Genomic DNA, 27,450 nt, shown 5'->3' on the forward strand with positions numbered 1-27,450 from the left:
GCTTCCATCTTTCATGTCTGTGTTGTTATCTCTCGTGTGTTCTCTGCACTGTGGATCTGTCATTGATCACTAACTTTGATCCCTGATGATTTCATAAATAATATGCACTCTCATCATCGCAGCCTTAGAGGCTCTCACAGGCTTCTTTCAGTGCATTTCTCAGACACTCTGTTTCTCACACTGTTTGGCCTTGAGTGTGTAAGTTTCATTCTTGAGCTTAGGACCAGACTGTGCTGATTAAGACTGTGAAATGGTTGAAAGCTCAAAAAAATAAGGTTCTTAAGTGGGCCTTGAGTTACGATTTTTCCCCTGTCAAAATCCGGTCTTGTTTTAGCCATTGCAACAGTTTTACTCTTCCTCAAATAACTTCAGAAAGCTCAGTCACTCACTGCTGAAAGGACATAATGGTGCACACCTGTTTTCACTTTCGCTGATTGAGCAACAGGCAGAGTTAAAAAAAACAAAAAAAAAAAAACATCATGCACACCACAGTATGGCTGAATACTTTTAATGGAACTTAACCTTGTAGATTTCAACAACCTTGTGATCTGTTATTTGTAGAATCTGATAAATTACAAAAAAAACATTGGACTGAGATTTATGTAATACATAAAAAAAATGTTAATGTTAGTAAACTGGGCCTGGTGAGAAGATAGGGAAGCAGCCTTTTGTTCAGCAGCAAATCCACACATTTGAAAACTAGAATAAGAATAAGTGAATTTCCATGCATCTGTTTTTATGTCAAAATATCGCAAAAAAACGTTTCTATGCTTGGTTGGGGTGGAAAAGTCCATCGATTACAGACACAGACTTAGCAAAGAAATGTACGTCAGCATGTGACTTAAACGGTTAAAAGGTTCAGCTCGACCGAAGAGAAGAAAACATCAGAACATCAGTGTGGGCAGATGACAATACAGGAAACAAATATGAATGCCATTTTGAATGCCAGTTTGACTGGAGCTCTTTTACTTTAGCTACAACATCTCATTGCACTCTCGTCTGCAATGGTGTAATGGCACCGGACTTGAGAATTAGTGCCACCAACTGTTTATCTCAATATTCAGCCTGTTCTTATGAACCATTCGTTCAAAAAGCTACGAAAAGTTAAGCACTGTAATTTGTAAGCATTCCACGTTTTTTTTTTGCTGTATTCCCTACATTGACAGCCGCTGTATAAGAGCGCGGCTACGGTCAGAGTGGATGGATGGGTGTTAACATACAAGACTTTCAAGCCAGAGAGCGGAGTTTGATTCCTGGGGAAACCTATTTTGGGGTAACTGAACCAACAACTACTGCTGATACAACGGAGGTCTGTAGCCGGTGTCACAAAGCTCTGAAGCGGTTTAAAGCTTTAGTGCGTAACTTTTTGATATTAATGAACGTCCGTTACATTCAAGCCGTTGCCAAATGAGTTGCTACAAAGCTAATTAAGACTATCAGCTCCACACAACTCTCTCTGTATTTTATTTCAGAAGATTGTGGTGTCCAGTGACTTTCCCGCTCAGAAACTCGAGTGAAGATAGGGTCATGAAAGGCTTGTATCATGTGGACGCGCCAGTTTTGTTGTCATTACTTAGAATTCCTAATGGGGGCAGCGGAAACTACGCACTATTGCTTTAAACAACTAGCCATATGGAGCTCGCATCCAGCCAGCGTCACGTGACCACCCAGTAGTGTTAATTTTGTTAACCTATTTTTAATTTAGTCTTAGTCTTAGTCTTGTGCCAAATGTCCTTGTTAGTTTTAGTCATATTTAGTCATTCACATATCTTTTTTTGTTAGTCAAGTTTTAGTGGACTAAAAGTCTCGTCATTTCAGTCTAGTTTTAGTCAAAAGAAAACTCAATATATCTAAAAAAAAAAAAAAAAAGAGCACAAAACGACTTGTTGGTGAGATTAAAGAACGGCTTGTTTATTGCTAAGGCCATATGGTCAAAATTAAATGATTTATTTATAATGTAATAATAACTTAAAACAATAACTTATTTCACCAGTGAATTGCTGAACATCCACTAGATAGGAAAAGGGTATTTTACGATAACTTTGAATGCACCACGAGGCTTACCAGTTTCAAGTGAAGTGCGTCTGTGTTGTTTTTCCGACAACGGCAGGTGGTGACTGTAGGACGTCCCGCTGTTGGAATCCTTTACAGTAAAATACAGTCACACTTTACACTGTTTAGCTGTCAGCATTTCTACCCTGTTTAATCCAACTACTAGCTAATACTAGGCTAACGTAACCTGCTGTCAAGTTTAGTGTTAACTAGCAGCACATGCAGCATTGCTTCAGTTGCCCGCAACTTGCCTGAATATTCTATCTCATGATGAAAAAGTAGGGATGATTGTGGACAAAAATGAGAGATTTTATCTTAGTTTTTATTTCATGCAAAACATTTTAGTCTTTTTTTGGACGTGGACATTGGTGCAGTCTCGTCATCGTCTCGTCTCAGTCATGGAAAAAAAGGTTGTTGACGAACATATTTAAGCCTGTTTTAGAGTTCTGCGGAGGCTCCAAGCAGAGCTTTCGCCGTAGCCTACGTAAGTGGCCTGAAGTTTATTCTTGTGGGCTGGTGTGTGCGTCGAGCCGGCATGTGTGTGTGTGTGTGTGTGTGTGTGTGAGCGAGGGAGAAGTGAGAGAGTGACGGCGATTAGCTTTGGAGCGAGTACCGACTCTAGAGTCATAGTGAGAGAAACAAAGTGTCTCCCCTTGCTTTCTGACCACGATGAGAAATCTGTAGCAGGAAAAGTTAACCCTCTCCTTGATTTCATGTTGTTTATGGAGAAGGAGAGCCAGGAAATGGGTCTGGGGAAATGCAACGCTACCAAGACACGGCCGAGCGACGTGTAGTTCCATTTTTCGAGAAGTGCACGTCAGGCTACTGTGTAGGGTCCGGCGTAGACGCAGAGGGGTCTGTAGGGGTACGCCGTTGATTCTACGCACAACCATAAAATGGCCTGTAGTCTCGTCTCGTCTGATGAAATTAACACTACCACCCGGCGGTCTCCTAATTTCGTAGGATATCACGTTTTGGTGTGCATACATTTTCGTTCGATATCATACGGACTCGTTCATGAGAATACGTTGCAATAAACATATCATTTTTTTTTGCTGATTTTATGGAAATGTTTTTTTAAAATTTGTGCTTAATTTGGATTGAAACCTGGTCATTGTTTTTTATGAGGATCAGGTGTCAAAATTGTTGTTGATTCATTTTCTATCAAGTGGCTTATTGATTTGATCGATTAATCAATGTTTCACTATCTTTCTCATCTAATCTGAGGTGAGTGATCAAATAATGAACATTTGTCATCCACACTCACTTAAACTATGTGTGACACTTGATTATGCACTTTAAAGGGCCTTGGTATTGGTAAATACATCAGGATGGGATGTGTTTGTTGATGTGGGCAGTTTCAACTTCAGCTAATCAGTTAATTATCTTAAGGTATTTTTTCTCTCTTTGTGTCTTAACTACCACCTTTGACTCCTTGCCAAGAAGCCGTCTAGGATAGAGCTGCCATTTTTGTTACATCTCCACCTGGAGTTAGGTTTAAGATTGTTTGTTTAGTTTGGGATTTTCTTTCTACTCTGGGCTGGTTGGCTTGTTATTTTGCCCAGGGCTCTCACTGAAGTTACATTTAAGCTTCTATGTCTGGCAATAAAAGGAAAAAAAGAAAATGGACTCATTTTCTTCCTCATCAAGTTTTATGTCACTCCCTAGACTAACTTTTACTGAGTGCTGGTAAGGATGTCATGAGAACCAATTCTTTGGTACCAAGTTGATGCCAAAATTCTGAAAACGTGACAATACTCATATTTCTTCAGTACCACAGGTACTTTAGGTACCGTGGATGCAATTTATCCGGACCTGACAGGGGCAGCATACACCTACAAGTGTTCAAGTCTGCCGTTAAATGCAGAAGAAGAACAACACCTACCAGCGCGCAAGAACAATGAAAAGTGCCTCCTCTTCGTGCACACACTGAGGGCTTGACAGCAGTTAGCCTCTGGCTTTACCATACATCTACAGCAACAGCTTTCATGAGTTAGGCCTACCCGGAACACCCAAACCGCAAGTGGGTCAGTTTCTCTCTGCCGTTGTTTTTCACCTAGAGCCTAACGTTATCTACGACAGCTGACATTAGCTAACGTTAGCACTCTGCCAGACCAGCATAACGTCACTTAAAAGTTTAACCAGCCCGGTTCATATGTTAAAGAACATCGGCAAAGCAACACAGACTTAACTTAATATCAATATAAAGGAGTGTATGTTAAAGTAAATGGGATTCATTGTTTTGTTTTTTACCGTGGTATCGAGAATCATGGAATTTCACTGGTATTGGTATCGACTACTAAATTTCTGGTATTGTGAAATCCTTATTGTCTTATAGTTCTGAATGATACTAACATCAGAATAGAGTGATTAGCCCTAGAAACTATTTTTGGCCTGATTTTATATTGTGTATTTTTGTTCTCTGTCATGTAAAGTTACTAATTTTAGCATTTACACAATCAGCAGTTAGGGTAAACGTACCCATTAAGCCCACCAAAATCTGAGTTCAGTTATTTTTCATAAATACTGACATAGTTTATTAACATAATCATGTGTTGAAATGTAAGATTAATCTCTCATTTGAAAATAAATTAATTTATTTGTGTATATTTTATCATATAAAATAAAGATATTTTATGAATAAAGTCAAAAGTCTGGCATGGGCTTAATTGGTACCGTGGCACCATTTAAGCCCACATGTGTTCCAAATAAGCCCACAATAAAAATGATTGACAAAATATTAAAAAAATATTATTTTAAAGTTAGTGAAAACACCAAATATGTATTCAATAATATGTCTTACATTAACAAGTATCTACAAAAAACATTTTATTTTATTTGCTTTAGCCAATTTGTCACCTGAACCAATAATAACAAACCACAAACATGACTTGAGGAGCAGCTTGTGAACAAGAGACTACAATTATTATTCTGATAAGCTACATTCATAGGTTTTAGTTTGTTTTAATATTGATAATATAACAATTTTTAAAGTAGTAAAAACACTGACACTGAAACAGTCATTAACCTGTCTTACATTAAAATTTACGTTACATTACATAGTTTGTTGGCATGCTTTTGCCAACTCTTCACCTGCACTAATAACGTTTTAACATCAGATATCAAACATGACTTGCAAAACAGCTCAAAGAAGAGGCTAGCCTACTTGCATTGCTTTTAGTTTCTTTTTGTACAGTATTTCGATTTCTTGGTGGTTTGCCAGGTGAAAAGGGCCAATACTCTGCAGGTTAGCCCGGCAAAGGATGAACCTCCGTTCAATATTTTCAACCTCAAAAGGCGACATGCCTCGATGATTTTAGGACAACTGTTATAATTCTTCCATTTTGTTGTCATTTTTCTCACTGTATACTGTATATATATACCGTATACTACATTAGGTTACATAACAATACATCTGGCCAGTGTGTGATCTGTGATGTACTCTTGTTAATGAAGTCAGTAAGGTAAAAGAACATCAAAGTCACAGGATTACAGTGAAAATCAAAAATTCCTATCAAACTCATAATTTCAGGAATTTCCTATTGAAACACATGAGATGGGCTTAAATGGAACATGCTGGGCTTAAATGGTTCTACAGTGACTACCGGGGAAATAAAGATGATATGTTCACACCAAAATTAAATATATTTATAAAGCTATGCATGGAGCCTAAATATGCTGTAAACTTCCATCATAGTTGTCCCTCTGTTGCCAAACTTTCAGAATTATCAATGTATTTTCATTCAAAGTTGCCTTGTGCTAGCTGCTTTTTAGCTCACTGTACCATTTAAGCCCACCTTGAAAAAAAGGCATTTTTAAAAGATATTTAGCCCACCCAAACCATTTATTGTGTCTTAATTTGTAGATTGATGTAAAATGAATCAGAAAACATTTAGTGTACATATTTAACATTTTTAATCCTTCGGCAGTGTATCTATCAGTATGGCTATATTTTGACCTTGTGATTAGCTCGCTACGCTAACTAGCAAAACTCATCTTTCCAAATGAAATCAAATAGTACAAATTGACAAAAAACGATTTGATAATACACAACAATCAAATCATTAATCTCTCATTTTACATAATATGAATGTACTTATCAAGTTAGTGGTTTTAAATAGTTGAAAATAGATTCCTTCTGAGGGGTCCCAAAACACCAAAGTTTTGAGGCGACTTTATGTGAGCCTCTTTGAGACTGCACTGATGTAGGCTCACATAACTCAACATTGACAAATGTGATTGGTTCTCAACAAAAACTGACGTGTAACAAAGAACTTGTTAGATTGGATAAAATAATGAGTAGCAGAAGACAGCCCCCTCTTTTTTTTTAAATTGACTTCAAAGTTGCAAGTGGGCTTAAATGGTGCCTGGGCTTAATGGGTACGTTTACCCTAGTAATTCTTTTTTTTTTGGATTATTTTTTTGGGGCTTTTCCCTTTATTTCAAAGTGGATAGACATGAAAGGGGGAGAGAGATGGGGGATGACACGCAGCAAAGGGCAGCAGGTCGGATTCGAACCCTGCGCTGCTGCAGGACTCAGCCAACATGGGGCGAATGCTCTTACTGGGTGAGCTAGATGTCACCCCAGCAGTTAGTAATTCTTGCCATTCTAGTAGCTTTGATTAGGCATGTATAATTTGATTAACTTGTTTACATGAGAAGTGGAAAAGAACGACTGATTGAGCAGGTCAATCTCCTCTCTCCTGTATGACACCCACACTGTTAATTACTTCCTTCCTGTCATAAACTGCAGTCACATTACTGCCATGGCACATGGCTCCCATGTAACTTTGCTGCCAAATATCCAACAGCTGAGACTGGGCAGTCGTAACTGCTGGAACCAAATAGCAGGGAGCAGCTGTGGCTGTAAACAGAACTGAAGGTTTAAGGGTTTGTGGTCCAACTTATGAAAAACACCTGGATGAATGCATTCAGATACATGTCCAAATAATACTGTGTGTTAAGTGGATACAATAACAGCAACATTTTGTGATATTGTAATGGATAGGAACATGGTAGAGTTTGTCATGTTATAATTATGGTGTTGGAACCAAAAAAATGTGCTTAAACTGAGCAGCGAGCCTGTGACCCTCAGACAAAGGGATGGCCCTCAGTCAAACCAGAAGCCTAAAAAGTCGCACCTCGACATGAAAGAGGTTTCTAAAATGGAGAAAGTCCATTCAACACGAGGAGAAACATGGTCAGGCTGGTGGAAGATCTAAGAACTGCAAGCCACGGCTTCACACCGTCAGGAGTCACCGCTCCATTGGCTGAGGTGACCTGAACGCACCATGCTCACCGCTAGGTGAACGAGGAGGATATAAGCCAATGTAGCCCGACAAACCCCGTCTTTCCACTAGTAGCCTTCGTTACTGAATGGATGGTCGAGTTTGAGCTGAATAGTATCTTCGTGGTACTAAAGGGGGGTCCTGGTGAAGGAGATTTTCCGTTTCTCACCGAATCTGCAGAGGGTAACTTACCCTGTTTTCCAAGGAAAGGAGGACGTTGCGTCTTCTACAGTCGACTCTGACAGAGCTCAAAATCCAACTGCCGGAGGGAGCATTTCTGTTTTGTTAAATCACAGGCCTGTGTTTTTAACTCGCTTTGTTCATCGCGGAAGGATCCACCGAACAAACTAAGTGAACTACACATCCAAAGTAAGAGGCTGTATAGTGTTCTGGGAAGATAGGGTGTATTATTAATGAGTAATTTGCTATTGTTGCTATTGGTTTTACAAAAACGTCTGCTACGGAGCCATAACGTGAGGTACAAGGTAATGGAGCCTTTTATACATTGTCGTGTTTCTTTAGAAATAAACAATGGACAAATAAAGTTAAATAAAAATGCTTCAGATGTAAAGTTATTCGCTGTCAAAGTGACGTCAAAATGAATGGCAGTCAATGGAATGCTAACGTTGGGTGATCGCTTTGTCGCATCAAAATGGCACCATAGGAGGTTCGAGCTCTGAAGCGAAGCTTACCCCCTTGGCTGCACCTAGCACCACTACCGCCCTCTTGAGGTTAAATAGTTTTGTGCAGCTCACAGGAGTAGCCATTTTTGTAGTGTTTGGGCTAGACTACATCTCATCACCTTCCCCCCCCTCTCCTTCTCACACACACACACACACACACACACACACACACACACACACAGCTTGTTTGCTTTTTGTTATAGTTTAAAAAAGGGTATATTGGTTTTAATTGATCGAAGAATTATTGATTGGCCATTGATGATTTTGAAGTTAATAAATTCTACTATACTTTAAATAGCAGTTGGCTGTGATTATTTGTGTACTTATTATATTATTATTATTCACCCTTCCTATTGTTCCTCTAGAAAATAACAGATAAATTAACCAAATTAATTAAGATCTGTATTTTAAAGGAAACACCACCTAAATGAGACAGTTTCACAGTTTGATTATTGGTCCCTGAGTTCCAGGGTGGTGAAGTTATTAATATGCATATTCATAACTTTATTCATATTGATAAAACATCTTTGATAATTTGCCAATGATTGAATCTGTACCCTACCGATACCCAACACTGGATTTATAAATGGGTTAGGGGTAAGGGTTAGGATCGTTCATATAAAGACGTTAAGGGATAAATAATTGTTTGCAGCGCAGCTACTACAATTTCCAGAATGTTAGTGTTAATGTCGTCAGATAGCAAGTTCTTAAGCTTGTCAGGCATTTCAGCTTCCTATGACGGCCTCGGTTTGAGAGTTACTTTGCGCTTGTTAGAGTCAATAAGGTCAGATAGCAGCAGTTAACAAAATGATTGCAAAATGACGCACATTTTTTCCACACAGTCTAAGGAAGAGGCTAAGGGCTACTGTTCTCTTAAGTAATTATAAAGCCAAGTAACAGATTGTCATCTTCTACATGTTATGTGCAACATTATCATATTGCTACACTGTAAGTAAGAGATAATGTACAGCAAGCTGGTCCCTGGGTAACTGTAAATTATCTGGGCCACTCAGATCAGCAAGTGAAGATGTTTCAGCAACCACTGAAATACTAATAGTTATCGCCTCAATTAGTGTGCATATGAGCAAAACGTATATAGACTATACTTTATACATTATAGCAATGGTTTTTATTCTCTAGTATCTTATGTGCACATCCAACCTTCTACTGCACATCTTAATGCACTGTACAGATATTGTATGTACACTTAAGCTGCAGATGTATGCAAATGTTTCGTCTAACTTATTGTACAATTATGTTTTTAAATGGTTTTCAACCAGAGAGGATAGAAAAAGAAGAATTTCATTATATAGTACAACTTGCTCTAGGTGCATACACGCAAAAAAGGACTGAATCCTGAATCTCTACCTTCCCTCTTGCCTGTGCTGTCTGTGTTACTTAGGTTACAATTGATAGTGTCTCTCCTATTACATCTCCCAGCTGTAGTAGGCAGCTCTTAGCACTGTTCACCAAATTGGCTTATGTTGTGGACCGAAGAAAAGGCTCACCTCTTCTTCCTGTCTGTACTGGTTGGAGCCCAGTAGTATTGATGGTCATAACGATTCTTTTCACAAAATCAGTTCCTTAGAGTTGATACATGTAAATGTATCTAACCTTTCGAGTTTTGATACATGCAAAATATGGCGTCAGTTTCTCCGCTACACTCCGTTATAGTATATGCACGTTCAACAGCTAGTGCTGCCCGCCCCATAAAACTTCATAAGTCATAAGTTTACATTAATAAAGATAAAAATTGATTCAGCATCCCATGTGTAGCAGGGGGCCCAGTTCGGGTTAATTTGATCTTGTTCAGTTGGTAGCTGCCAGGCTGTCTCGACTCGAATCACTCGTTGACGTCCACGTTCGACACAATGATTTCCGCTCATTCATTGGTTGTATCGCTTCCTATGTTTTGAGCAACTTCACCCCCATAGCAGGCAGTGTGAGCAGTGCCCTACGATACCAGCGATTGCGTTGGCAGTATGAGTGGGAAAAGTCGGGGATTCATGAGCACTCGGTACATTCGACAGGCTGACCCGGTTAGGGTCAATTAGTCGACTAATCGGTCGTTTTGATCTTTAGTTAATTAGTCATTTTTTAATGGTTTTTCATGCATAATGACTTATTTCCAACAATCCTATGTGCACATCTCTAGTGAACACACAATTTAAAGTGGTGCTTTTGCATGATTCCTTTTGGAGAAACTCAGTTCTACAGATCTGTCGATTAAATCAACTAATCGATTAGTCAACAAAATCATGTGTCAGTCAACTTAGAATTCCTTTAGTCAAGGACAGCCCTAGACCCGATACAAACTGGACACTAAAAAGAGTCATTCAAAAAAAGATTTCTTCGCCCATCACTACCCAGTAGCTCCTCAGGCTGCCCTCACATCTGTGGCCCATCACTATCAGCCGAGCCTCGAGACCAGCCTAGGCGAGGAGTTAGACAGCTGTGCTTTCCAGCTGTGATTTGTGTAAGTAATTTAAAAGCCTGGCTGTCTGGCTGATTTGGGGGTACCATTTGTCTGAGAAAGTTGCACCCAATGGGCTCTCGAAAGTAACACACTACTTTTCTGTTCAGAGGCAGCTGGACTTTTGGCTAGAAAGCTTTAGTGTCAAAAGGGCAAAAGGGATAAACACTCAAACTTGTAACAGAGCAGTTTGGAATGCAGGTGAAGAGAAGATGCACTCTCTGTAATTTTCTTTCTTCGGCTCTTCAGCTTTTTGAAGTATTTTTAGAAGGACAAAAGTATTCCATCTTGTTGTCGTCAAGTTTCCAACTAAAGCACTTTTCTGGCAATCTTCTTCAGCCTTGTCTGCCACACTTTTTGCTGTGATGATTGTGTTAAGAGTCATCTGTGAAGCTTAAGCTTGATTATTTTGTATTATGGATTTTAAACATAGCTGGAGCTGAAGGTAGTTACTTACGACGATTCTCGAGAAGTGCATCAATTGATCCCTTGTTAAAAAGGCAGTGAAGTTTGAGTCGGAATGTTTCACAGATGACAAATGACTGAAGCACCGCACGAACATCTTCTGTCCCACTTTTACCCTCTAACTAACTCTCTGATAGCCTGTACCATGCTCCTTTTGTTTTTATTTAATGTCGTCCGGCCTTTTTTGTCTCTGCATCTTTTATTCCATTATGTTCTTCACTGGGTAAGATTTTGTGCTTTGAAAAAATAAAATGTATATTTAAGGGCTTCTCTGTGATGCTTCTTGTGAATTACTGGTGGAGTGACGACAAGACTTCTTCCTGCCGAGAGATGATTGGCCTTGAAACATCCACAGCATCAATCGGCTATTCACAACCCAGAATCCAGCATAAAAAAACAGGATAACGTAGAGAGCTAACATACCGGAGCATACGTAACGTTATCTCCTCTGGAAAGGAGTTTAAATAAAAAAAATATTGTGTAGGAGAATGCAGCCATATTGTCTATTGTTCTACACTGAGTATCTTCAATTAAGTATGTTTGAAGCATTCAGTGAATTGTTTCTTTTTTGCCCTCTTTTAAAGATGCCCTGCCACACAAAACCGTTCTTATTTGCATTTTTTGAAATATGTTAGGTCCATATGTGTTTGTGTTATGTCGTGAATGTGAAAATGAACTGCTACCTCCTCTGTCAGCTCTAGCCACGGAAAAGAAATAAGTGGAGGAATCAGGCCAGTTACAAAAGCTGGTCATTCTGACGTGATGTTGCCTGAGCTCATTACTATTCATGAGCTTGCCCAGTTGCGCTGGGTAAAGGATGCTGATAGCCAGGCTCTCATTGGCTAGCTGTTAACCAATCAGAGTCAAGCAGCTTAGCTCGTTGAATATTAATGAGAACTGACACAAATGGAGATCTCCTGCAGGCTTTCTATACCATCCTAGAATGGCTTGAAACAAGGTAACCAAGGCATTTTTTTCCACAAATAAATGTGACAGTCCATGGTAGAACTTCAGACATTACCACAAAGTAATGAAATACGTGTAGCAGGGCATCTTTAAACTTTGTCAGGATTTTAAAAACTCCTGGCCCAGCCTTGTGAAGCTGTTTCCTGCAACACAAGCAGCAGGAATTGCATACTTTGTAATGTTTAAAACTAAAAAAAGCTAGATTAAAAAGTAGTTATTAAGTAGGTAAACACATTAATTAATTTGACCACATGTGGGATTTTGTTAACAATTGGCCATGGTTTAAGCAAGATGATACCCTCCAATTTGTACGTTCCATGATTGTAATGTATTATAATGATGATTCCCTTGTTGCTGACATCTTTGATGTCTTGAGATACATTTTCCACATTGATGTTTGTTTCTGGTTTCCATGAAATCCTAATACTGGTCTCGTTTACTGGGGTTTAAGTTGGAGAATGTAAATTTAATTAGCTATACACAACTCAGATACGTGGCTAACATTTGCAGCTCCAGAGTCCTGCATACGAGACATATCCTTCCACTAAATACCATAAGAATATAGCCAGCCTTGTGTTTTCATTGAGACAGTATATACGAGGGGTGAATGGCCACAGGTTAGTAACTTTGCATTGTCTTCCAGCTCTGCCATCCTCCTTCCCTTAATTCCTTCCGCTGTCATTTTCAGCCTACCTCACATCCTAACCTTTCTACCACCTTGACTTTTTCAGTCCCTCTTTAGTCTTGTCCTTGTTCTTTATTCTCCCTCCTCACTCTTGTATTTTATCAGCAGAGGTGTCACCTATTGATAGCTCTGACCTTCAGTGCAAGAGCCAGAGGAGAGTAGTACACCGTTTATTAGCCTATATCTAACAGATTTTCTTGCTTTAAGGAAGAATGCTGGTGTACAAAAAGCATGTAAAAATGAATAACAAGTGCATGTTCCAGTTTAAAGAGACTTAAACAATAAAATAGGTCAGTTTCTAAAGTTATAAGGAACAAAAAAGCAAAACATTGTTCTATTAATGCCAGCATTTCAGACAGTAAGGGCTTCTTACATACCAGGATCGGACTTGGAGAATGTATCCACATCCAGCAGACTCCTGTGGTAATAGAAAAAACATGCAGGTAAAAATGGATCCTTTCAGTCCTTTTTTTTATTGTTTTGAGATAATGTATTCATTCATTAACATTTCCCAAATTCCATTTTTGTCTCTTTGGTTTTTCGCTCCCCTGAGTGTTTCTAAAAGTCTCAGCAAAGCCCCTGAAAGTTAGGTCATGGTCAGATTTCAAGTTATTCTGTGAAACCAATTTCTAAAAATACTGAGCTGCCAACTCTCTTCCTGAAATGCAAGCCACAGCGAGCCAAATAAAATAGTGTACACTAGGTTACTCAAAGGCTGATGACAACCCTCAGGAAGAGGACGATGAAGTAATTAATGTTAATGTTAATGCAATGGTAATATAGGCATACTTATCAGAGCTGTTTTCCCCTGCTCCCAGTCTTTATATATTAAGCTGAGATAACCAGCTGCTGGCTGTAGCATTTGTCATTATGCAACTTAAGATCCTACAAAATACAAAATAACTGACAATCTGGTGAGAAAATGCCATAAATTTCAATATACTGTTGTGCAAAAAATAAGACAATAAGATGTCTGACATGTAATTCTAGCTGTTTTAAATATTTTTTTTTGGGAAGGGGGACTTCATCATCTATCTCCCCATCTGAGCCCACTCCCTCTCCCAGGTTTGGGCTGTCTTAACTCAGGTGTCTGGCCACTTCAAGTCTGGTTGAGCTCAGGAGGGGACTGTAGAGGAGCAGCATCTATTCATTATTCAGGAGTGGCTTGGAGATTCAGTCAGTGCACCGCCAGGCAGGCAGGTTGACAGTCCACAAAACCAAGAGAGAACCTGGGTTTTACTGCTTCGTCAGTTAGTCAGCCAGCCAGCCAGTCGGTAAGCAGAGCAGCCGACCATGCAGCTAATCTGCCACCAAACAGTACATTCAGGTGTGCTGCTTTGTTTCAAGCTTATAAAATCAACATTAACTATGTATTTTTAGGATGATTATCACTGTAGGACTATTTACCAACAGTGTTTATATGAGCATATGTTCAACATTTTATGAAACTGCATCATGCCATCTATACCCGGATGTTTGTGCATGCATGTCAGTGAATATCAATGGTAATCTACTTAGGGCATTGACTGGATCTCATGAAGAAATCATGACAGTCTATAGGATTTGTAATCGCTTTGATGCACACTGGAGGCAGCTGATGGGCTTAACCATTTACCTGAGAGCAAAGGGCACCAGGGAGTAAAAACACAGAGACAGACAGATTCACACAAATACATTGTTAGTTACTTAATTAATGTTAATGTTACAGATTTGTTTTATAGAGGTGGTGGAGATGTGGACGCACATCAGGGAATAACATCAGCAGGAGGTATCACAGGTGTTACATCAGAAGTAAAAAATAACATTCACCACAGACACATCTAATTAACTTCTGTCACTCTGATGCTGCTTGATTGTTAATCTGAATTTCACGTCAGTGTGACAGATTTTACGTTGCAGACTTTTATTCTGGGTTTAAACTGAAATCTATTTATTTGTATGAGAGTTTGACCTTACCGGCACGAAACGGTAACTTCTATTTTAGTTGCAGGGACTCTGGTGTTGAGCGGATCGAATTCCCCTATTGATGCCATCATCTCGACTCACGACGCTAATGAGCATCCGCAAAGAAAGAAAGAAGAACAAGAAAAGATGATCATTCACAATAGGATCGTGATTGCAGTAAATCCATTGTCGAAGAATCTCCCACTGGTGTTTCCCTTCTTGAGCAGCGGAGGAGGGATAGAGAGAGAGAGAGAGAGAGAGAGAGAGAGAGAGAGAGAGAGAGAGAGAGAGAGAGAGAGAGAGAGAGAGAGAGAGCGACAGAGAGAGAGAGAGAGAGAGAGAGAGAGAGAGAGAGAGAGAGAGAGACAGAGAGAGAGAGAGCTGTGAGGCAGATTTAAAGTTCATTCATCCTTTGTGCGTTCACGGTGCGCTCCTGGTGTCTGTCCGGGAGGAGGAGGAGAGCGCAGCCAACCGGAGGCACCGGCAACAGCACCATGCCCGCTCTCCCCCCCCCCCATGTGTCATTTATTCACTAAACATACACTCACCTGTTGCATGTCACCTGTTACTCATCTAGCTTATTAACGCCATTATTTCCGAGGCATCAATTGACACAATTAGTTACTACCTGACCCAGAAAAAGCGTGTATTTCAGTGTTTACCTTTATATACACAGGCAGTGATAAATAGGCCATAGACTGAGATCACCAATCAATGACCATTAACAAAACATAAAAACATTAATAGAAATGTTGATTACACTTGAGTAAATAAAACCTGGACGATAAAACTGAGATATAAGCGCTCCTATTCAAGTTTATGTTCTGCTTGTCAACGGTTGTTTGGTAAATTGCTATTAAACACAGTCGAAGAGGATTTGAAGTGCTATTTCTGGATCTCAATTCTTATTTTGGTGCTGGTGATTTTCCTTTGGGGCTGGCTAAAACCTCTTTGGGGGGGGGCAAAAATTCCTCTATGCAGGAAAAACCCGGACTATGTTGTGAGGCAACAAAAGCACTTTGGTTAAAGGAGACATTATCATGCTCCTTTTTAGGTTCATACTTGCATTTTTGGGTTTCTATGCATGTTTAGCAAGTTTAAAGGTTAAAAAAAAAAAAAACATTCTTTTTGCATCGGTCCTTTAAAGCCCCCCTCCCGAAAAACCCAGTCAGCTCTGATTGGCTTGCAAGAAAAATATGGCGCACCTTTGCAACTTTTGCTGGTGCTATGGGGTTGGTCAACTTTGCTGTGAGGGTGCTCTGAAAGTAGGGTTTCTATTAATGTGGTGGTTGCTGCGGTTTCATTTTTACTGCAAAACCCCGGACAGGTACACACACCGCGACAGTTAAGTCGCCTACACATTATAAGAGCTTTGCTCTCTGCGCTAGGCGCAGAGCAGAGCAAAGCGCAGTGCAGGCAGTGACGGACTGGCTATCTGGAATTTGGGCAAATGCCAGAAGGGCCGCCCCCCTATGTACCCCTATGGGCCACTAATAATAATTTGTCTTTGTTTCATTTTCTTAAAGTTATTTTATGCATGCAGCCACAAATATTCAAGATTGTACTGCGGCAAAGTGCGTGGAAAGACACACTCGGAAGGCAGAGTTACAAATTTCCAAGCTAGGTTATTGACAAAAATAGGGCTGGTGTGTTACAAATGCCAGGGCCGTTTTTTGATCCCAATCTGTCACTGAGAGCAGGTATTCGTCACCGAGGGTGGCAAGGAAGCTATTTCCCATTGCTAGGTAACGACAGCTGTTAACTCATTGGTTGCATTTTCGAAAGGTCAGCAGCAACTAGGTCAACGTTGAAATAATTTGAACTTTGTTTTTTTTGTAACTCAAGTTTTTTTTATTGCTTTTTCCTTTGGTGCATGACAGTTCAGTGTATCACATACAGAGATATTTCTTGTTACAATACAGAGTCTTAACCATAGACAGAACAAACAAAAACAATAAAAAACATTATATATATATATATATATATATATATATATATATATATATATATATATATATATATATATATATATATATACACACACATTTACATACATACACACACACACACACACACATTTACATACATACACACACACACACACACACACACACACACACACACATACATGAAATCAGTTACAACATCAAGACTAACATCAGCAGCTTTAAGGGCACATCAATATTGGAATAATTAGCAGCCTTGTTCATAATACAGGTTTATCAGTCAGTGTGATGTATGTCCAGAAACTATCCCATGCTGGTGCTTTATCTTTTTTTACAGTGTTTATCCTATTTAGCATATGCTCATATGAAGCTGTTTTTATCATTGTGTTGGCCCATTCTTTTAATGCCGGGGTTTTAGGTGTTTTCCAGTGTTTAAGTATCGTCCTGGCAGCCACTGTAATGCCAACCATGATTACAGAAAAATCTTTACTTGATATGTTGTGTAATTGACTTCTGTCACCTAATAGACAGAGTCTTGGAGACATTGGTAGGTTTCTTCCGGCCCAGTTACCTAAATATTCCAAAATGATTCTCCAGAAGGGCAATAATGTGAACTTTGAGAGCAGCGCAAAGCGGAAAATCCGAGTGGTGCGCAACGCCAGGGGTAGTGCAGCGCATAGTTGGGCGGCACTGCTCTCCCTATAGGAAATCAATGGAACGGCCAGTGCTAAGCGGTTTTGCCGCCTATCATGTGTATGCGCCTCTACAATGTCAGTCAGTACGTTTACACGCACACAAATATTCCACTATTATTCTGAATATGACAATATTCAAAATAAACAACCTCTCACATTCTACTCACAGATATAGAATTAGAGCCCGCCTCTCCAGTTCAAACTGGCCAATCAGGTCACCACTCAGGTCAGCAATCAGGTGTGTATCATCATCCAATAATTAACCTTCATCCAAACAAAACTCAATACTTCATTTTTGTTAATTGACGTAGGAACTTAAAAAAAACCTAATGAGAATACATGTCTAGTAAGTAGGGGAACAAAATAGCTAAATAGTGAGGGAGCGGGTGCATCCTCACACCTGCGTACATAAACACACCTCCTTCTTTTTATCCTTCTTATATTTGTATGTATGACATGCTCCAACAACACCATGACAAATTCCTCGTATGTGCAACGTACTTGGCAATAAAGCCCTTTCTGATTCTGATTCTGAAGTATAACATTTCACACAAGTATGCCACGGACAGGGCTTGCACAAAAGCAGCAAGCAACAGACACAAGTTTGTGCACATTTCAGCCTCAGATTCTGAGATCACAAACTCACGCTGCCAGTTACAAACACCTTGACTAATGAATCAACAGTAATCCCTTCCATAAACCTAATGTTATATGAATGAGCATCACAGAACATAACCACAAGAAACGTTAATCATGCTTTAGTTGCTATTAGCAGATATTGTATTGCAGGAGTGCATACTGTAGGACAAACAAGTGAAATATGTTAAAGCGCTCATATTATGCTCATTTTCAGGTTCATAATTGTATTTAGAGGTTATATCAGAATAGGTCTACATGGTTTAATTTTCAAAAAAACATATTTTTGTTGTACTGCACATTGCTGCAGCTCCTCTTTTCACCCTGTGTGTTGAGCTCTCTGTTTTAGCTACAGAGTGAGGCTTCTTACTTCTATTGTTGGGAGTCGCACATGCGCAGTAGCTAGGTAAGGACTACTAGCCAGTCAGAAGCAGAGTATGAGGGCGTGCCACGCTAGCAGCTAGGCAAGCATTATAACGTGTTACAAAGTGATGGAAGTAAAGGCTGGACTACAATAGAGCTGTTTGGAGCAGTTTGTGAACAGTGTTTTCTGTTGGAGATGGTAACTCCCTTTCGGGTGGACTTTGGGCTTTTTCACTTTGTAAACCGATTACATGCACAAAAAAGATATATAACACAATAAAGGAAAGGGAAAAAGCCATGCATAATATGAGCACTTTAAGATGAGGTGGTTTGGCAACGGAAAACTTTAAGATGGGATGTTAAAGAAGCAGGTTGATAAGCAGAAGCAGTGCAAAAAAGTGGCATTTATTAACAAAAGGTTTTCAGAAACAAAGGGCAAAAATGAAACCCGGGAAATTCAATCAAGCTGCATTAAACTAAAGCAAAATAACCCCAAACAAATGAAAACTGCAGCCTCACAGCAAGCAGCCAACTACTTTTCCCCCTCTTACTCCAGTGAATGGCATTTTACTTTCTCACCCAACTGGAACCTACCACCTGCACAGGTAAGTTTGGAGTGAGCTAAACAGAGAGCAAGCATCCAAATCACACAGGATAATGAAAAAACATTAATACAAGATCTCTTACGGTAATTACTGCAGACATCACATGTCAGTGTGCACCCATCCATACCAATGAGCACCCCAAATATTATAGAATGTCCTTTACTTCAGAACTGTATTACCTCTCTTCTAGTCTATATCAACATCGTTCCACTTCTAGGACTGCTGGATATTCCGCCGGATGTCACCTTCCACTTTCTTTGTGGTGTAATTTTAATCTCCGGTGGATTTATGAGGACTATGGTTAACTACTCCTCAGATCTCTGCAGGGTAAATCCAGACAGCTAGCTAGACTATCTGTCCAATCTGAGTTTTCTGTTGCACCACGAAAACAACCTTTTGAACATACACATGTTCCACCAAAACAAGTTCCTTCCCAAGGCTATCTTGCAGCGACACCAGAGCTCCATGCGGCACTTAGCACCGCCCAAGATGATTGTGATTGGTTTAAAGAAATGCCAATAAACCAGAGCATGTTTTTCTCCGATCCTGGAATGCTGTGTGGACTAGCCAGACCTTCCTCCTCAGCGCTGTGGAGGAAGGTCTGGCAATGCGAAACTGTCTTCCTACATCTGAACGGAGCCCAGCCCCTCGCTGCTAAGGAGACACAATGATGCACACCTGTTAGCAATTTCCTTGATTAAGCTACTGATCAGCTGATATACCCCAGCATCCCAGGCAAAACAACAGAAATATTATCAACCCATACAACAAAAACTAAACAAGCTTCTGTCATTTATACACCTTGATTGATGACGTATCAAATAAATTGAAATATTGGGACTGAAATTAATAATTAGGCAGACACAAACACTAATGTTGGGGAGGGACTAGGGAAAAGGGAGAAATAATAACTTTAATAATAACTTTTGTTGTATAGCAGCTTCCACAAAATTAAGTGCAGCTCAAAGTGCTTTACAGTGTGGTATTAGAACAAAACACAATAATTAAAGACAAAACAACATACAGAGAAATGACAACATACATAAGAGAAGGTCATAAGAACAGAATAAAAAAACAATAAAAAAGGCACAGAGCTAAAAGTAGAAAAAGTGGCAGCAGAAAAAAGGCAAAAACAAACAACATTAACTTAATGCCAGCGTGAATAGGTGAGGCTTCAGTTGAGTTCAACAGAGCTCGCGTTTGTGACATAACTGGAGAAAGGCAACCTTTTCACACTCACTTTGTAACAGCAAAAAGGAACGGTTACATCATATGCCGCATACATTCACTGGAGCAGGTAATCAAACAGTCGGGCTCGCACAACCGTGGTCAATAGGCTTAACAGAAGAAACAAGCTGTCATCTTCTAATGAGATGTCTGCGCTTCTAAATCTGGAAGGGCTTCTCTGTAATTTTCCATTAATCGTCTGTCTTAAAAAACATCATGTCACACTCTTTAAAGCCTCCCACTATGACCTAATCACCAGAATGACTCTTCGGAGCTTCTGCAAAAAATAGCTGTGTTTTGAAATATTGTATTGTTGGAAAACAAAGCTACAAAGGTCTTCGAGAATCAGACAAAAAGGAAGAAAGGGTGTGTAAGTTACAAGAACAATAGGGAAAAGGGATTCAAACAAAGGCAATGTTAACATTTAGTAGAAGACTAAATGTGAAGCAGCTTGATCTCCTGTGAAACATACAGATTGAATCATTACGTGCCCAAAACAGACTCATCTGGTCCGGACGTGATGAACAGTAAGTGTGACTATATCAGTACTTCCTTGCATGGTCACACAGCAAAAAAATGACAAATACTGTAGATGTTATTCGTGTGTGTGTGCAGATCAACTCAATTTTGCAGCTGATCAGGCAGAAATGGAAAAATGTCATGGGCTGAGAAAAACAGCACCAAGAGAAATGAGGAGTGAGTCAGAAATGGAGGGCAGAGAGATGCAGAATAGGGGCCAGATGAAGAAAAAAAAAATTGGAGTGAGTGAAAGAGTATTGCGACAGGACAGAGAAGAAAGTCTAGTTATTTAAACATTTTCCAGTTATTTTCCATTTTCTGTCTCTGATGATCTATTAATAAAGTGGTTGGATGATAAAGCAGTCAGTGGCTTGAAGTGTGTGTGTGTGTGTGTGTGTGTGTGTGTGTGTGTGTGTGTCTGTGTGTGTGTGTGGAGCAGCAGCTAATTATTCAAGAAGGAGAATTCCTGTTTTGTTTCCGTTTCACTGCAGAGCAAAGCAGGCGTCTGACAAATAGAGAAAACCTCCAGCAATAATGTACTGTAAATAGAAAGAAAACATTGTACTCATTGTTAATGTTCTTCAGGTATTTTTACTTCCTTTTCCATTCCGTGTTACATCTGCTGTCCCATCTGTAGAGTCACTGTGCTCTGAAACCAGAAGTCATGAGAAATAGTCAGGGTTATAAAAAAAGGTTTTGGTGAAGAAGAAAACAGAGGTATTTACATATTTGTGGTTCTTAAAGTACAGACTTCAGATTAGTGTAATCACCTACCTTTCCTCACCAAAATAGACAATGTAAAAACATGTATACATACACACACACACATATATTCACATGCATTCATACACACGCAGAATATAATACACACTTACACATATTGATACTAGGGATGGGCGTATCGATCCTGTGGTATCGATAGATCGATATACTCACGCTACTCATTTGGCATCGATTTCCTTAAAAAAATATCGATATAAACTAAAAAATAATAATTGGGGGTGTATGCATTACTTTCAGCTGTTTTAGATTACTTACTTAAATGACTATGTGCCGGGACACCCCTGTACCTGGCGGCGTATTGAGCTGGCCCATGTCACGTGACAGGAGACGAGCGAATGAGCGTCAACGTGCGACACAGCCGACAGCGACACAGCCAAGGGCCTGAAAATGTGTATGTTTTTGTTCATATTTAATTTATTTCATTCATATTTATGTTATTTATTTTACTTTTAATTTTATTATGTATTGACCATAATACATTTTGTATAAATGGTCTGTATTTGTCTTGTGATTTGTCTTAAATGTAATAATATTTTTACTGACAAAAATTGGCAATAAGAAATTAACGGTATCGGTATCGATATCGATGAAAATGCAAGAAAAAGTATCGGTATCGAATCCTAAAAGTGTGGTATCGCCCATCCCTAATTGATACACTTATACACATTGCTATGCTGTATCAATATATTATAACAGAATGACAAACTAAACTCATGTATCATATACACAAGGTATGATGGGATATCAAGCCACAAACACAAAGAGTCTACAGCCATGCTAGCAGCTTTGTGAGGCTGTACTTAGGCACATTGCTTTTAACCGAATGCTGAATTTAGCAAGCTAACATGCTGATTAACAGGTATAACGTTTACCATCTTAGTTTAGCATGTTTGCATTTGCTAATTAGCATACAAAGTACAGCTGAGGCTCATGGGAATGCCATGCTGTATGAAGTGTTGCAACCCAGTCTCACGGCAGTTTGTGAAATGGTCACGTTATTTAATCTATTGATTCGTGTACACGGGCACGTTTTTCTCGTTTTTTCCGTGGTGGCCAGCATGAAAATCTAAACTAATGTATTTCAATGGGGAGCATATTTCATGCTCACAGCACGACTACGGTAGCGAGTAGTATGAAATGCCGAAAATCCGCGTAGGGAGGTTGGTTGGTTGGTGGTTGGGTCAAACAACACAGGACTTTCACCCCGGAGACTGGGGATCGTCGCCCACATGTGGAGTTTTGTTTCCCCGTTGTTGCGTTCCTAATCACAACCGTCACGTTATTGTCACGCGTCCCCCGCGGCCGTCTCCCGGCATGTTAGGCGTCCTTTCCCCGTTCATCTTTTCCTAAACCCAACCTCAGCCATCCCGTTATTGTCACGCGTCCCCCGCGGCCGTCTCCCGGTGTGTGACGCGTCCTTTCCCCGTTGTTCTTTTCCTAAACCGAACCTCCACTGTCCCGTTGTTGTTGTCGCGTGTCCCCCAGAGACCGCGGATCGTGTCCTGGGGTGTGACGTTTGCTTCCCCCGTTCATCTTTTCCTAAACCCAACCTCCGTGTAGATGGTTCCCCTTTTCGTGCTGGCCACTACGAAAAAAAATTTGAAAAATGTGAATCAATGGATTAAAAATAACGTGACAATTTCACGAACTGCTGTGAGACCGTGTTGGAAGTTCTGCTCGTACGCACATGTTCATCATTCTGCACAGTGAAGCCCACACAATACCCAAGTTTGGTTGAGTGGTATATGTAACTATTTCACAAACAAGGTATCTTCTCCGTTCCTTTATGATCTGATATGGTGATCATTCTTATGGTTGTTTTTTGTTTTTAGTATTGAAGTGGAAATTATGTCTAAAATAAGGCCCTAAGGCCTTGTCAAATCTGACTCCAATTACCTAATTCCGCGCCTTCTTACATCGGACTTAAGTTTACCAGAACACAAGGATCAATCTGAGACGAAGAGTTCAGTTAAGCAAAGTTTACTGAGTCCAGCATAAAAGTTACACACAATTGTGGGTTCACAAATAGCATCTTAGTTTCCATGGCAACAGATATTAAATCAGAGCTGGTCCATCAAGACGCTCCTCTCTTCTCTCCCTCAAACTTTTATCCTAACCTCACAGGGGGGGTGGGGGCCCCTAGTTTCTAGACAGTAACTGCTGTTATCTTCACAAACACATACACGCGCGCCTGCGCACACGCACGCACACGCACACACAGACACACACACTCTGGACCTTGTGGTGCAACTTCCTGTTTGTTCTGTAACTTTAACTACCTTTCCTGTTTCTGCTTGTCGGTCTGGTATACAAGGCACTCTTATACCATAAATGCTCAAAGCATTATTAAAGGCTCAGCATTTGCTTGAACCACTTCCTCAATGACTGCACACAGCTTCTTTTGCAACATGCACAAATATAACTTTAACTGCTAATATTCCACAGTATGAATACAGGGTTTGTATATATTTTCCATATCTCTATGCAGTAAAATTGTAAGAAACAATAAGCGGTACCATAACTGTCGTGAACCAGCTCAAATTCACAACAAAAGAAGGGAGACCACACATTTCGTATTGAATTAAAACAAATTTAAATATTACTATAAAATAGGATAAAACATGTATTTCAATAATGTAGTGAGCACAGGAATGAAGGTGAGTGTGTGGAAAACAGAACTCAAAAGACAAACCAAAAACAAACCCTGCTCGCTGTCAGGACCAAGAGAGATCTTGTGCGATCTACACTCCAGCTTAAGACTACGTTTACACGTGGCCGGCTATTTTCATAAACGGACATTTAGAACCTCTATGTTTTCAGAAAAGTGTTCGTTTACATGTACCCGTGTATATATGCTGTCAATGCTGTCAAGAGCATGCCACACCTGTAGGTGGCAGTGTAACAAGAAGCTCAAGCCCACGTTAGCCAATCAGAATCCCGAAAATAGCAACAACAGCAACGACTCACTTCCTCTTTCTCTCTCTCGGCTGCCTAAACCTCCATTTGTCTCAGTTTACATGCAAACGTGCAAATGAAGTTTTCCAAAATCTCCACTTTGGCCGGAGTTTTTAGAAATAATCGTTTTCTGTGATAAAACAGGGTTTTTGTGTAAATGAGAGGCCAAACCGCAGGAAAATATCTGCGTCTTCCCTTCGTGTAAACGGGGATTAAGTAGGATGGGCAATGAGGAAGAGTGGACTCAGGTGTGGCTCATCTTCCCTACCACACCTCTGACAGCCTCCTGAATAGCTCACAGGAAAAATGGCAAGAGCCACCCGCAGAGTGGGGAGGGTCATCACGCAACCCATTCTGAGTAAACAGATATTTCCTTTATACCAAAATGCAACGTATGTAGATCATTTTAATGTATGTTCAGATACATCCCTATTACTTTTAAATGAGCAATTTCAATTATTTTTTTCAGACGCAACAGATCAACATATAATTCTCCTGTAAACAGCAAGCGTTTCTGCCACGTTCACAATTCTCTCTGATTAGGATATGGTAAGCCAGTCTGAGTGTGGTAAATGAGATGATTTCGCTCCTCAAACATGTTTTCTCTGATAGGGTAGATGGATGAACTGGCCTCTGCTTTAGTTGTTTGTGTCCCACTGTGTTTCTGAGTGTGTCTAGCCTTTCAACATGGGACAGTTTCCAATTTCCGGCTCAAATCCCAGTTTGAAATGCCTTTGATGATGTGACAGCATATTTGATTCGCAAGGCTTGTGTCCGAATGGCCCCAAACTCAGCACAATCACTGCCAACAAGCAGTCTGTGGTAAGCTGGACCAGCATTCTGCAGATGAGACAACTGAAAACAACCACACTTTGAGTTTAATAAATCATCTGAAACTGAGAGTAAAATAAATATTGAAGCTGTGAGATAGACATCACAGTCCAGCCACAAAGGAGGCAATTTACTCATGGCTGATTCTCAGTTATTGTTTAAGGATCAAGGGTCAGAGTGTGATGTGAATTTTGATTATGTTACTATGCGATTCCGTTCACGTGTTCGCTCTTTATTAAAAACTAAGTAGCAGGAGTCAAAGCACCAGCACAGCAAATCTCTCTTACAGAGTGATTTATGTTTTGCTTTTTTGGAAAATACGCTTTGCCGCTGAATTTAGGTCTTTAGCTTTCAAAGGCTGAGTTGTGAAGACGACTGTGACATAATTAGGAAGAGTAGAAAGCCTGTGCCACAACAAAGTAGTTGCGTCCATTGAAACGAAGAGCAGTCTGTACTATAACTGTACCAGGTTTGATGAAATGCTCCCTTCTAGTGTTCAATGCACAACATTACAACTCAACTATTTTGTATGAACATTGGTTCGACTTTAACTATCAGCATGTCAAATAGTTTGTCAACGCATTTCACATTTGATTTTTCAGTCAATTCCTATTCATATCTCATAGGATACAACATCCAACATGTGTTTCATTTCAAGACAGAGAGGAAAATAAACTCTTAGATAAATGTATATGCAACTACAAACATGAACATATCAAAGCAAACATTTTAACCGAAGCAGTGTACAAAACAGATTAGCATTTAGTTTTATAGCGCAGTCGTTCTTAACCTTTTCGAGTAGCGACCCCCCGGAATAATGAGGTTGGTGTTCGCGACCCCCCCATCTCGACAATGAGAAAACAGCTGCAAACCAGTGTAAACAACTGTTTCTACGCGCCTCACTCTGCTAATTTTGAGTGATTTTTGCAAATGCTCTCATTAAAACAAGTGAGGTTTTTGCTTTAATGACAGTTTAGTTTAGTGTCAGCACCTAGCGCCTAGCCTTGTCCAATGTGCTCCAGGCTCTGTAGATTTTTGATGCGTTTGTGACTTTTTCTCTTCCCCTGACCCGTCTTCAGACCCTTTTCTGTGTTTCACGACCTCCTGATTTACAAATGCGGCTCTGAATATAACACTTGAAATGTGCCAAACTCACACAGTCATGTAAAAAACATTCCCCAGTCTTGAATATGTTATTTCTTTTTTTTCTCCCCAACCATCTGGCAACCCCCCAGAAATGATCTCGTGACCCCCTTGTGGGTCCTGACCCCCAGGTTGAGAACCACTGTTGTACTGTATTTTTGCTAAAGGAAACAATACAATGTTTTGATGTTAAAGTACAAGCAGTTTGACTCACTGGTAAAATTAAACACCTCAGCTTAAGCTTAACCCTTATGTTGTCTTCCATTCGACCATGTACTTGTCGTCCCTTTTTGTAATACAAAAATGTAGTAAAAGTTTTACATTTACTACATTTTTGGAATACATGGTCAATAAACCTCATTTATAGGAAATTATACCTAATTCTTGAGTTAAAAAAGCAGAAATTATGAATTATTTAGACTCATATTAAATGAAGGATAATTACAGAAGGGTATATGTCAACGTTCAGTCTGGTTTTGAAACTTTTTTTTTATAAAACACCCAAAAGTCAATGAAAGTAGAGATCCTATCTTTTGTTGTACTTGCGAAGCGCGATGTGTGGATTCATCCATGTTATTTTTGGGTAATTAAAATTAGGTAGTTAAAGGACAATTCCGGCGCAAATCGAACCTAGGGGTTATTAACAGATGTGTACCCACTCTATCGCTCTCTGGGACATGTTTTCATGCTAATCGAAGGAGTTTGGAGCTTGAAAGACGCTAGCGTGGACCGCTGATTAGCTTACAACGCTAGTATTCGGGGCACAGGGAACGTAAAAACAAATCGCTATTTATACCACTAAAAAGGCTCAAAAATATCATCAAACTTCAACGGTAGCATAACGGTAGTCCTTAAATGTTAACCGAAGCATTGAGAAGTTTGTAAGTGTACAGACAGTTTATTGTCTGTTCTCCTTCTCCATAAACAACATGAAATCAAGGAGAGGTTTAACTTTTCCTGCTACAGATTTCCTACCTTGGTCAGAAAACACAGGGGAGACACTTTGTTTCGCTCACTATGACTCTAGAGTCGGTACTCGCTCCAAAGCTAATCGCTGTCACTCTCTCACTTCTCCCTCGCTCTATCAAAACATAACATGGTGGCTGGTGCAGCAGCACGGCGTGCTGTGGGAGAGTTTGCACGAGAGATTTCTCGAATTAAACCAGAGATTTACCATACTGAAGACGGTAG

At 39.8% G+C, this 27,450-nt stretch overlaps 1 protein-coding gene across 1 annotated transcript in view; it reads right to left on the reverse strand.

Annotated features, from left to right (window-relative positions):
- LOC116040939 (copine-9-like) overlaps positions 1 to 14,848 on the reverse strand; it is an 87,869-nt gene extending 73,021 nt beyond the window's left edge. The window contains exons 1-2 of the mRNA XM_031286680.2: positions 14,569 to 14,848; positions 12,990 to 13,030 (exon numbers count right to left, since the gene is read on the reverse strand). Coding sequence (XP_031142540.1) covers positions 12,990 to 13,030; positions 14,569 to 14,648 — 121 coding nt within the window. The 5' untranslated portion in view covers positions 14,649 to 14,848. The remainder of the gene's footprint in view (positions 1 to 12,989; positions 13,031 to 14,568) is intronic.
- Positions 14,849 to 27,450: the final 12,602 nt, after the last annotated feature.

The sequence above is a fragment of the Sander lucioperca genome, chromosome 12 (assembly GCF_008315115.2).
Source record: "Sander lucioperca isolate FBNREF2018 chromosome 12, SLUC_FBN_1.2, whole genome shotgun sequence".
Taxonomy (NCBI): Eukaryota; Metazoa; Chordata; class Actinopteri; order Perciformes; family Percidae; genus Sander; species Sander lucioperca.